This window comes from Barbus barbus (assembly GCF_936440315.1).
Source record: "Barbus barbus genome assembly, chromosome: 2".
NCBI lineage: Eukaryota > Metazoa > Chordata > Actinopteri > Cypriniformes > Cyprinidae > Barbus > Barbus barbus.
Genome location: NC_136730.1, coordinates 7,344,583 through 7,358,139, shown reverse-complemented (window position 1 = coordinate 7,358,139; position 13,557 = coordinate 7,344,583). Strand labels below are relative to the sequence as shown.

Below are 13,557 nucleotides of genomic sequence, written 5' to 3'. Positions count from 1 at the left end.
TTTGGGTTATAGTGCTGGGTTCAATATACTTAGTGCACCCAAAAATTTAATAAATAAGCAAAACAAGTAAAAAATTTAATATCTTAAGCCAATAAAGCTGTTTGCAAGGCGGGTTTACAAGGCTATAAGGCTTTTAATGTTTCAATGAGCGTATTAATCAGCTTCCATTTTACGGAGCGCTTTATTCATTTAAATTCTCCAGAGTGGAAACCTCTCAAAGAAACATAAAACGAAACAGGATAACTGTGTTATAAAAATGGCCGAAGCACTGTATCCTTATTCAACCCCTGTCCGATAATTACATGAGCGACTGGGCCAGAGATATTAAAAGTTGCTGTGATATTGGAACCGTCAGGCCTTTTAAGCGCAGACGCTAATTAAGGGCCGCTGGAAAATGTGCGGTGGCCCGACAGATTTATCATCCTCTCAGTGACGGTTCTTTCAGCCAATACCGCACATAAACACAAACTGTTAGTTTTGTCCCCTCGCAAATTAATTATTGAGAAATAAAAGGAACGAGTGGAAAAAAACAGAATCCCCTTTCTGCCATTAATCTTTAAAAAAGAGTGTCCCTACACGGCTATGTTTTATTAAAAGCTTTGAGGGCAGTTTTATTTGATTACCTCAGAATGCTTCAGTTCCCCGCACTGGAAACACATATTTTTAGAGGGCTATTATTTTTACAGACCGACTGTGTTTGTGGCTAAAAGGGGGTTATGAAAGGGCATAGATGGATTCTTTTAGATGGAAAAAAAAGTGTAAATGCATTGTACATTTGTCCACATAAGGGACATCAGATGTTTGGCCCTGTTTGGTGATGAATGCATAATACGAAAACGTGCTCGTCGCTGCCGGCTGCTACCGCTTCTACAAGGCCTCGGCATGCCCTGTGAACGCCGAGCACAATATGTGACGATGTTAAAAAATGAGTTACGTAATTATCCTCCCCGAAAACCACCAGAAGAATGTCATTATTCATTTGCAACTTCTAAAACTTTTAGAGGGACCCAGATGTTGTGTTCTGGCGATGACATAAGGCTTTCATAACCCTCTTGACTATTATAAGCGTGTGTGAAACAGAACCCTGCATGTGAGCTTGTTTCCGCACACGTGTGTGAGCGCGTCCATCCCTTTCGATGTATGGTCTTCATATATCATGTGCGTTGTGAACATAAAACGTGCTGTGCTGCTGTCTCAGAGACTCTGAGGCCTGAGGCTGTGCAACGAGAGCACATTATTTTTGCCCAAGCTCTCATTAGCTTCACCGCTGATTCGTGCTCACATTCAATTCCAGTCAAATTCATTCAAATCCACTGTATGGCGTGTCTTCCCGCTGAGACCTACTCACCCGTACAAATAGAGTGCTACAGTGATGTATTCTGTAGGCTAACCCTGAAATTAGCATCACCCTGTTTTCCTCAACAAAAACCCAACAGGATTTTTCCATTTGTTTTTGGATTATTCCAGAAAATATGCTATGTGACCAACAAATGTCTTTTTAGGATGTGGATGCATTTGCGATGTGAAAATTTGATGGCAAAAAGAGATCCATTGTTTTATGTCAATAGCATAGCAATGTTTAAATGGCAGAATTCACTTTTAAACCAAGCAGTTTTCTATTGGTCAATGTGGTGAATTCAAGCAATCAACTTGAAAACAAGCAAAATCTGCAAAGGGATTTTTTTTGGCTTTACTCAAACTCCTGATTGAGTGGATTCCAATTGGAATGACTCCCAATTGCGACTGTAATTTCATTTGCAAAATTTTGCTGAGCAACAGTAAATGTGACAGCACCATTTTGTTTATCATGGTAATCTTCACCAATGAACACAACTTTTATGAATTTTGAAGCCTAAATTAATTCGCTATAGCTATAGATAATAGCTAAACGTAGGCTATAAACGAACTACACCAAGGCTGCATGACCATTAAGCTTCCGACATCTCTTTCAATTAAAAAAATTCCCTGAAAGTTTGAGTTTGAATAGTTTGCAAGAGCACGATTATAAACACAACGAGGCTTCAAACTAGTGAGTATGAGTTTATTTGTTCTGTGTGATGACAATTAATGTCCCCCAAAACCTTTGTAGTCCCATTTAGCAACTTGTTAACGCCCACCTTTTTCAAGACAATCTTTAAAGCTTTAAAAAATCGTAGAGGTGTATAACTGATGTATTTTATGTCATAAAATTAAACATGAAAATATCTTAAGCTTACGTTAACCACAGACCATATTTCAAGCATTTAAACAAAAACACGTTCAAAAATCCCATTGACTTTGGGACGATGAAGAAGTGCATAAATGCTTACTCGTTTCTGGGGTTTGGCTGAGAAAAGTATGTCATCCCTGCAGCTCTTGCTCTCTCTTTCTATTATTCTTGGTTGTCCATAATAGCAACCACTAAAACCTGTTGCTTTTAAATTCATATTCAAAGAATGATCATACCTCTTTTGCCTCCCATTTATTATTTCAGGCCTATTTTTCTTTTTCACTGCTCAAGAGGATGATATTTTTGTGCAAAAGGTGCATTAGCTCATAATTTAATATACTGCAGAAGACAATCCAGTGAGCAATGCAAAGCTGTTTGCCATAGCATTAGGGGGAGCATTTTAGGTCCCAGTAGGGAAATATAGTTTGACTTGCACTCGGAGGGGTTTGTCAAGCCATATATCTCGGTGGAGTGTGCTTGGGTGAGAGAGAGAAATGTAGGGAGTGTACGCCTATGTGTGTGTCTGCGTCTATAATCAAAACGTGGAATGCATAATGGGTGGAGATTGAATGAGTGCGAGTGACATTATCAGACACTGAAAGTGCACCTTCTTCATCCAATGGATTTAGAGGGTTTAATCTTTAATCTCCCGTTTTTAAATAAAAGATTATAGACCTGAGCCATGAACTTCAACTCCCATTGCTGCCTTTTGTCAAAGTCCTGCTCCTCACCATTTTGATGCAGAAAAAAGGGAATGAAAATGGCATCTGGGGATTTGTGCACCATCTGAGTTGCTGTACTTACATAGAAAGAGTGAATGGAGGCTTCACAGATCAGCTCCCCAGGGTCAGATGACTTGTACAAATCCTACAGCTTGTCCATTTGCACTCAGAGCCATTTTAAGAGTGGTAAGATAAGAGATAAAAATCACAAACAGATATTTTGGGTTTTAAAAGATGTGTGGGGCAGTGCTTGAACTTTGATAAATCCACAAAGGCTGTTTTGGGGTCTATTCATATACATGTCTGTATCAGTGCATTCTGCCATTGATGATGCCTCCGGATGTTTTCCAGTTACTTGTGGAAAGCAATTCAAAGTGTACTGCTGAGTTTTATTAAACAGACCTTAAGCTTAAAATGGCCCTTTTATCTTTTACTAACTAAACAGTAGCTACAATCAGCATGTCTTTTTTCACCCATATTCTATATTTCAGTAGTTGTAAGCGTCCTTGAGTTACTTTGAATTCAGTAAGGCAACAGTTTGTCATCAGTGCTCGAGAAAGAATAATAATCATGTCTCTCTGGAGACAAGGCCATGTGTGACATTGGAGTATTATAAGCTGACATAATATATAAACATACTGCCACTCCAGCAGGTTTTTATTTAACACACATCTGTTAAAGTCAGTCAAAAGAAAACCGCACATCTTCCCGTTCGTGACCCCAAAAAAGTACATTACAATAGTTATTAAATATTTTCAACAACCGATGTTTTGTGTTTTCGTGGCATACGTAATAATACACGTAAGGCTGGAAAGCCAGCCTCACGCGCAGTTTCCATGGAGACGCGTCCACAGACTTACCACGCGCAGCAGCGTCTGGTGTTTGCTGCTTGAAACCGTTTGAAAACTTTGACTTTAAGCATTTTTGGTTATTTATATAGTGCTATATTTAACTTCACACGGTGGAAGACGCTGTCAGAGGAAGTATTTCAGAGGTGAGAGTGATAGTTTGCTTGTTTATTTGAAACTCAGCTCAGACTGTCGAAATTAGACGTCGGTTGTTTTCAAAACAAACGGTTGTTACTTGAGAGTTTAGCAGTTAACTTACGTGACTTATTTAACTTAAATTACGTACTTATTTGGCTATTTAATGTCTTATTTTGAATGCGTTTCAGGAGAACTAGTGCAATTTAACTTTTCTAACAGCTTAATTGATATAAAATAACCCTATCAGTCGACATCAATCCGTAAATGAAGAATGAAGAAAGATGATAATCTCATAGGATCAGATTTAGATCTTTAGAAGCTTATAATTGTATTCAATAAAGAGCCTAAATTCCTGAAGTCCTTTATAATCAGCCTGTTGCCTCCCACAGTCTTGGCTTTGTCATTTCATCTGATGCAGTGTGGCTCACAGACTTATTTTAACTGATCAAACTCACCTGCTGCCTTCCAAATTTCATCTGATCTGACGGGATCTGCAGTTTTAAATGTTTTCCATTACTCACAGACTCCCTGTCTTACCTTTTCATTCTTTTGTATTGCCTCCAAACGGTCTGCTTTATTACATACAGCACTCAACAAAACTGACAAGTTGGGAACTGAATCAAAGCTTTAATAAAGAAGGAGGGTCTGCTGGTGTTGACAACTAAATGTGGAAATGGAGAGACATCAGCTTGGAAAAGATAAATAGTTTATGAGCTAGATATTTTTGCTCTCGCTTCCTGACTGAGGCAGATCCAGCGAGGCAGATTTATCCATATTGCCTGTCTAGGAAGAGACTAGGAGAGAACGCAATATTGTGGTGCTTGGAGACTGGTAGCACGCCTATGCTAAAAGGTTCTTTTGCGTCTCTGATGTTGCTTCAGCCTCTGTTTTTCATTGCTTTTATTTACTTTGACCAAACATCGCATCTGGGGAAATCACAGAGCTCTTAAACAACTGATGAGGCATCATTAGGATGTTGAGCACATATTGTAACTGAACCTTTCCAACTGTCAAATCTATATGTGCACATTTATTTTGTGTAGTTTAGGGTTGGTAAGATTTTGTTTTTAAAGGACACATTTTATGATAAACAAGGATGTAGTCATTTGTTAAAAATACTACAAATATCCAGTAATATTGTGAAATATTATTACAATTCAAAATACCTCTTTTGATACCTCTCTGATATATTTTAAAATGTAATTTATTCCTGTGATAGAAAATTGGAATTGTCACCAGTCATTATTCCAGTCTTTGGTGTCACCTGATCCTTCAAAAACATTCTAATATGCAGATTTGATACTCATGAAACATTTCTCATTATTATCAATGTAGAAAATTGTCATATTTCTATGCAAACTATGACTTTTTTTTTGTTGAACTGAAAGTTTAAAAGAGCAAATTTTGTTCATTAGGTTACAAGCTGATTTGCAAGCCATATTATTTAAGGTATAGTTCATGTTTATAGCACAAATGGGATGCGATGAGTTATGTGCCAAAGTTAGGGGTTTGTTCAAATTCAGAACCATATATGTGACCCTGGACCACAAAACCAGTCATAAGTATCAATTTTTCGAAATTGAGATTTCTACATTATCTGAAAGCTGAATAAATAAGCTTTTCATAACTATTTGAAAATCTGGAATCTGAAAAATCGCCTTTAAAGTTGTCCAAATGAAGTTCTTAGCTATGCATATTACTGATCAAAAATTAAGCTTTGATATATTTACGGTAGGAAATTCACTAAATATCTTCATGGAACATGATCTTTACTTAATATCCTAATGATTTCTGGCATAAAAGAAAAATCTATAATTTTGACCGATACAATGTATTTTTGGCTATTGCTAAAAATATACCACACCGACTTAAGACTGGTTTTGTGGTCCAGGGTCACATATATAAATAATTATCCCAATGATACCTATTTTAGCGAACACCTCTGAAAATAGAGTACTGTATGTAGTTATTGTATGACTGACTATATTTTTGCCTTACTCTTGCTGAAAGGTAAGCGTGCCCATAGAGGTATCAGTCTCTCAGGATGGCTGACCCAGGGACCCCCCAGCCTGCCCGTTCATCTTCCAGCATGTCCATGCAGTCCGATTCAGGGAAAGGTCACTCCAAGAGCAAAGGCATATCCTCCACTCCGGTCCCCAGTGATGTCCCTCTAGAAGTGCCAGAGGTTGCAGGTATGAAATAGAAACAAGCTGCTTTGTGTTGTTAGTGTTTGCCTCCCACTTGTAAATAGTGTACAAGCAGCTCTCTGATCTGGCAGTTATTTACATTATGCTAAAAATGCACTGAGTTTGACGTCATTATGTATTTAAAATGGTGCCAGCATAACAATATACTGGTTCAGAGTTATTAAATATTGAAAACTGTGACAGAAAGCTCCTTTACTGCCACTCAACACTAACATCTAATGCACTCACACTTATTTTCCTTTTTTCTACTTGCTACTTTTAATTTTTGCCAAGCCCACAAGAAGTGCAAAGGGGCTTTCAGTAGGGAAGGAGCTGCAAATGGATTAGTTCTACCATAATCTAATTGTAGGACGAGTGCATCTGTGACCATTGTATATTTGTGGTTACTTTCACTCTTCTTTTTTGTGTTCACATTTTTGGCATTCTGGCACTCTTGATATGTTTTTTACTTATTCATCATTTCTTGATCGGTTGTGTTTTTGGGCACCATGTAAAACAAAGTTATGGCAGAAGGATCATAATATTATTTTTCTGTTCTTTCCACTAAAGGTCAGCTAGACCTGAACTGTGGTGCAAAATGTTTTCTAATCTGAACTGAGCTGGTTGTTTGAATCATTCTTTGCATTATGTGTTTGTGTGTATGTTTTTTTTTCTCAGTTGAAAAAGAGAAACCGGTCTCAGAGGTGGATGTTTCAGCAGAGGAAGAAGATTCCTACACGAAACGGCTGGTAATTCACTCATACATGCTAAATTACCAGCCTTTAGGCACAGACACTGATAAATCACCTCACAATGATTGGGATTCTTATCTGATTATAATCTGCAATTTATAATTTTTCCCTCGCTTGAGTCTCACGCCTGCGGTCCTGGCTTACTAATCAGTGCTTTCATATCGGCATTATTGAGTTCTTCTAATGATGTGAGTGAATATTTCATCCGCTCTCCACATGCTCCGTGGGCTTAAAGGTCTTGTTTGGGCCCCGTTCATGTCTTAGACTTCATCATCGATCACACAAATCCGGAAGACGGCAGCAAGTTAGTGGGAGAAACATCGTTAAATTCCACCCAATGGTCTTCAAAATAGAGGAAGAAGAGAAACATATTGTTGAACTGTAATTTCCGTTACAGGCTCATGCATACGCATGACGAGGTCTTTGGCTTAAACAAGATAGATAACCCCTGGTCACAAATGATGGCTGATGCAAATAGCACAGGAGGAAGAAATGACTGAGAAAGTGAGGGGCGAGTGGGCAGAGCCAGTCAGCGAACTTTCAGAATCTCTGTCCTTTCATCAATGAGGTTAATAGAATTAATTACAGCCCTCTGGCTGGAAAAAGGCAATGGCATTTACATGCAGTGGCTCAGTGTGTCCGCCCCTGCTGGGAGACCCTGTAGAAAAAGCAGCTGGTGAGCTGGTTGTAATGACATTTGTTATAGTAATGCACATTCACTGACATTAGCCCTTTAGACAAATATCAATATGTTTATAGTAGTTATGTGGTGCTTTTAGCACAGAAATAAGACTAATTATTAATGTGATGTGTTATGCCATGCAACTTCTGAGAGGATGATGGAGGTTTCGATGAGAGTTTTTCATCCAGTTTGACATGCAAAATGCTGTCTCACCATATAATTTGATGTTACGCCATATCATGTTTCATCCAGTTTGGCCAGTCTGGTAATTCAAATCAGCTCATACACTCATCGCATATGCCCTGCCACATGACAACAGTGTACCAGTGACAAAAAAAGTAGTTGCCACGTTGTTAGTAGTGTCACGCCATATAAAAAAATAAGGATGTAAATATACATAATGTTACAAAATATTTCACAATTACTGTTATCATATTCCTGTTTTAAATTTTTTTCTCAAATAAATGGATTCTTGGTGAATGTAAGAGTAAACAAATGTAAACATTTTAAAAATCTTACTGACCCCAATCTTTTGAATGATTGTTTGAACAAATTAAAAAAATATTTATTTAAATTACTTAGAATTTTTATAATTAACTGATTTTTATTTCCACCAGAGAGAAGCATTTAAACAGCGTTTAGTATTGAGTGGTGTATCAAAGGAGTCCTGGACGGAGGAAAGTGAGCGAGCCTTGGATAAATTCATCTCAGACTCTTCTGTCAGGCTTCTCATTGTCTACCATGACCCTTTCACCGGCCTACGCGTGGACTATGCCATACCAGCTCAGGTAAGCTGCAGCTCTATTTTGAGAGATGACATTTAGCGTCCCAATCAGAGCCTTTTGTGTCACAATCTCATAAAGACTGAAGATTATGCAGGGGTTGAGCGTGCTTGTTTTTATAATGATATTTTGAGCTTCAGTTTAATGAAGGAACATGCAGGGGTTGCTCAATAAATTTATTCTTCATGCGTTGCGTTCATTTCTAATGCATCTGGTGACTTGCCAGGATACCAAAGATCTCATTGTTAAACTGTGTGTGATGACCTCTGGTGATCAATTAGCACTCAGAAATATGAATTACCAACATCTTCTCTTTCCCACTTATCCATCTAACATCACTCTCTCTCTCTCTCTCTCACTCCCCCCAGGTGGTTGAGCACATGTCCTACTTCATTCGGGCAGAAGACAGTATAATCACAGAGGAGAGTTTTAAGAGCTCGGTGCAGTTTGGTTCTGTAAGGGGAGGGGCCATAGAAGGTCTCCTCAGGCTGATGAATGGCGTTCACACCCCTCAGGTCACCCTTAGCACTGCCTGGCCAGAGACCGCCAAGAACAACTACTCTATAGAATTGCACCGCTTCCTCAGCAAACTTACAGGTAATGACAGACAGTCACAGCGCCATCTAGTGTGGGCCCTCCTCAGACCGTAGCAGTAACCGCCTGTATACACTTGTATGTTATTTGTAGTGACTTTACAGTTGGCACAGCATGAAGTAACATGCATTAATAACAGTTGAAAAGGGGGCCATGAAGGGTGTCTCGGGAGTTTTAAAAATTATGTACATTGGGAAAAAATGTCAATTTTTCAAAACTGTTTTCTCAGAAATTGCTTGTAAATTTCATAAATAATTAAGAAGAGAAACAATTAACAAATTGAATTAAAAACAAAGAAAAAAAGCCTGAAATAGTATTTTATTATAAAACATACTCCAGTAATCTTTATTTACAGTTTTGAAAAATCACATTTAACAGTGCATGTACAATAAGGAGCTGCCTGAAGTACATACAGTCTTTGATTAATGTCTCAAACTCTTTCAAAAGAAACTTTGTAACACATTTTGCACAGAATTTTCTTTTTCATAAAAAAAAATAAATAATGAAAGTATAGCATTGCAGCCCAGGTGCTTTATTATTTACATGCTCACTGAAGTGCACTGACCTCTCTTTTACTACCACCTTCTATTTCAATTCACATTTATGTTATTGATTCTTCCTTTCATCCATATTGCAGTCAGTGGTTTTCTTCATATGTTTCTTTCACATTAGTCTAAGCCAAATCAGTACTGATCTGAGATCAGATTCCCATTTTGTATTTTGATTTGCTCTCCATCGGCTTTTTTTTTGCAATCTGACTGAGCTTTTCCACCGTCAGCCATTCAGAGGTAATCACCTGGCACAGTGGAGCACCGTGATGGTCCAATTATTATGCTCATCAGTCCAATCAGCACACCCACATCTCCCAGAGCAGCACGACTCTGACTAAACAGAAATAACACAGCCACCAATCACAGGCTCTTCTTACACAGGCACTGCCGCAGTGCTCCCGGCTAATCAGAAAGCCGTTCGACAATTTTAACAATTCGCCTTTTGGTTCTCCTCTTTTAGCACATAATTCTGTAGATCATGTTTAAAGCGTTAAGACTGGGTGCCAAGAAAGACATTTTCAAAAACCTATGGAGATGTATGGAAAGATGATTCAAATGCCATACCGCAAATTTACCTTGAATCTGTTTTAATTAAGCTAACAAATAACAGTGAGGTCACAAAGTGCTCTTGAGTGATGTGTTTAGGCAAGGCAAGGCAAGTTTATTTATATAGCACATTTCATACACAGTGGTAATTCAAAGTGCTTTACATAAAAGAAAGTGAAATAGACATTAAAATCAATAAAAACATGGAAATAAAAATAATAAAAACAAGGAATTTTAAAATGATATAGAAAATGATTTAAAATAAATTTAAAGAAAATGATTATACCTAAAATTTATTGCAGTCAGTTCGGACATATAGCACAGTGCTCATTCAACAAATGCACAGTTAAACAGATGAGTTTTGAGTCTTGATTTAAATGTGGCTAATGTTTTAGCACATCTGATCTCTTCTGGAAGCTGGTTCCAACTGCGGGTTGCATAATAGCTAAAAGCAGACTCCCCTTGTTTTGTGTGAACCCTTGGTATTTCTAACTGACATCGATCCTAATGATCTGAGTGGTCTGTTCGGTTTATATTCAGTGAGCATATCAGCAATATATTTAGGTCCTAGGCCATTGAGTGACTTATTAGTAAAAGTACTTTAAAATCAATCCTAAATGTAACTGGAAGCCAGTGTAAGGACCTGAGGACTGGTGTGATATGCTCAGATTTTCTGGTTCTAGTCAGAATCCTGGCAGCAGCATTCTGGATGAGCTGCAGCTGTCTAATGGTCTTCTTGGGAAGGCCGGTGAGGAGACCATTACAGTAATCCACCCTGCTGGTGATAAAGGCATGAACAAGTTTCTCCAAGTCTTGATTGGAAACAAAACATCGAATTCTTGTAATATTTTTGAGATGATAGTATGCTGATTTAGTTACTGCTTTGACATGACTACTGAAACTAAGGTCTGTCTCTAGAATCACCCCAAGATTTCTGACTTGATTTTTAGTTGTTTGACCCCTAGAGTCAAGGTATGCATTCACCTTGAGAACTTCATCTTTGTTTCCAAATGCAATGTTTTCAGTTTTCTCCTTGTTTAACTGAAGAAAGTTCTGGCACATCCAACTGTTAATTTCATCAATGCATTGGCAGAGGGAGTCAATGGGGCTGTAGTCATTTGGAGATAAGGCTAGGTAAATCTGGGTATCATCGGCATAGCTGTGATAGGCAATTTGGTTCTTCCTCATTATCTGACTTAGTGGGAGCATATACAGGTTAAACAAGAGCGGTGCAAGAATTGAGCCTTGTGGGACTCCACATGTCATGGCCGTCCACTTAGACTTATGCTCTCCTATACTCACATAATAACCTCTCCCTTCTAAGTATGACCTGAACCATTTGAGTGCCATCCCAGAAAGCCCGACCCAGTTTTCCAGTCTCTCTAGAAGTATGTTATGATCGACAGTGTCAAACGCAGCACTAAGATCTAGTAGTACCAGCACTGATATGTTGCCAGAATCAGAATTGACGCGAATATCATTTATTATCTTAATGAGTGCTGTCTCTGTGCTGTGATGTGCTCGGAAACCAGATTGAAAATTGTCCAGGTATCCATTTGAGTTTAAGTAGTTGTTCAGCTGATTAGAAACTACCTTTTCAATAATCTTACCTATGAAAGGAAGATTTGATATGCGTCTATAGTTGCTCAACATGGTGTTATCAAGATTGCGCTTTTTCAGAAAGGGCTTAACAACTGCAGTTTTGAGGGAGTTTGGAAAAGTCCCAGAAAGAAGTGAGGCGTTCACCACTTCTAAGAGATCAGCTTCTAAACAGTTAAGCACATTTTTGAAAAAGGATGTGGGAAGTGTGTCAAGATAGCAGGTTGAAGATTTAAGGTGCTGTACTATTTCTTCCAAAATTTTGTTATCAATTTCTTTAAAAACACACATAGTCACTTCTTTTTTAAATTGCGGTCGAATCTGTGGTGTGACCTCTGCATAACTTGAGGATGTGCCAATCTCCTTTCTGATATTATTGATCTTCTCAGAAAAGAAGGAAGCAAACTCATTGCATTTGCTGTCAGAGAGCATTTCACTGGGAATCTGACTTGGGGGGTTTGTCAGTCTCTCAACAGTCGCAAAAAGAGTGTGAGTGTTGTTTAAGTTACTGTTTATAAGGTTTGAAAAGAAAGTCTGTCTAGCTGTGGCTAGTTCCACATTGAAAGCATGAAGGCTGTCTTTATAGATGCTATAGTGGATTTCGAGTTTCATCTTCCGCCACATCCGCTCAGCTTTTCTGCATTGTCTTTTCATGCTCTGAACTGCTGTTGATTTTCTCCAAATTGATTTCTGTTTCCCCGTCTTCTTGCTGACCTTTACGGGGCAATATCATCAATAACATTCTTAACTTTAGCTGGTTAAGTGGTGTAATTTAGAGGGAATTCAGGTTAAAAATGAAAGAAGTGAGTAAGAGCCACAGGTATATTGATGTTAGCCATGCCTTTTCCAAAAATAACAGCACAGGCTCAGTTCATTCTTTTTCCATGAGGTAAAGCCTTGCCAATTCATCTCTCTCATTTACCAATGCTGAAGAATTTGGCTTGGAATTTGTATTGAATAAATATAGACGCTGTACCCACTCCTACACAAAAACGCCACACACTCTATAGGATTAGACACACAAATACACACACATGCACATTTTTCGCTTCTCAGCCAGCTGACTCATTCACTTTCCGGCCTTTTTTTTGTTGATGTCTCATTATTTTCTCTCTGGTGTATCCCGTTTGCTTGTCTTTGTTCTCTCTGTAAAGGCCAATCGAATGCTGTCATTGCGTTCCTCCACTCTCTTTATTTCTGTGTCTCATAACTGCCGTCACAGAATGAAGCAGCTGGCCGAACTTGTACACATTGGCCTTGTTCCTTGTAATCTTTTCATCTCTCAATACGCTACGCACTTTTTGTATCTCACTCTTTCTTCTGTCTCCCTCCATCAGACTTCTCCTACCAAATATTTAATGTGGCAGACCTCTATTATCTTTTGATCTACCTTTCACTCTTTAAACGCCTGTTAAAGTGGTTGCAGCAAGCATCGTTTTGATGTCCAGCTTGGAAGGAGCAGCAGATACCGTAGAAGTCACAACAAACAGCAGTCGTAAAAACTGTTTGTGACGGCTGACACATGCCACATGGGTATAAAAGCATAGCAGTAAACTTTTATTTGTTTCCCTTTTATGCTCTTGTGTTGATTAATTTCACCAACATGCAAAGCACTATAATGTGGGATGGATTTGCTGTCTGTAGCATTAAGAATGAGGAGTGACATGATGATGTGCTGTGCAGTGCTTGGTGTTTTTGGTATGGATGACTTTCACTGATCGGATTACTGATGTCCAACTATTGTTTTGTTTTTTTCACAGACAGCAGATTTAAACTGCTGTGCAGCACTGTGCTGTACGTCCCTCTGGAGGCTCTGCAGCACCGCCCAGAGGAGGCCGTCACGAACAAGAGTCTGGTGCAAAGGCTGGAAAGTAAGACCGTGGTCGTGTGTGTATGGGTGCTTGTGTGTGTAAATGGGTGTGTGAGAGCTTGAATAATTTCTGATGGA

At 38.6% G+C, this 13,557-nt stretch overlaps 1 protein-coding gene across 1 annotated transcript in view; it reads left to right on the top strand.

Moving 5' to 3' along the window:
• Positions 1–5,961: 5,961 nt before the first annotated feature.
• Positions 5,962–13,557, top strand: part of dnah2 (dynein, axonemal, heavy chain 2) — a gene marked incomplete at its 5' end in the record, with an annotated part of 138,582 nt that continues 130,986 nt past the window's right edge. Inside the window, 5 exons of the mRNA XM_079438529.1 lie at positions 5,962–6,109; positions 6,782–6,852; positions 8,155–8,325; positions 8,688–8,916; positions 13,370–13,480. Of these exons, the coding sequence (XP_079294655.1) occupies positions 5,962–6,109; positions 6,782–6,852; positions 8,155–8,325; positions 8,688–8,916; positions 13,370–13,480 (730 nt within the window). The remainder of the gene's footprint in view (positions 6,110–6,781; positions 6,853–8,154; positions 8,326–8,687; positions 8,917–13,369; positions 13,481–13,557) is intronic.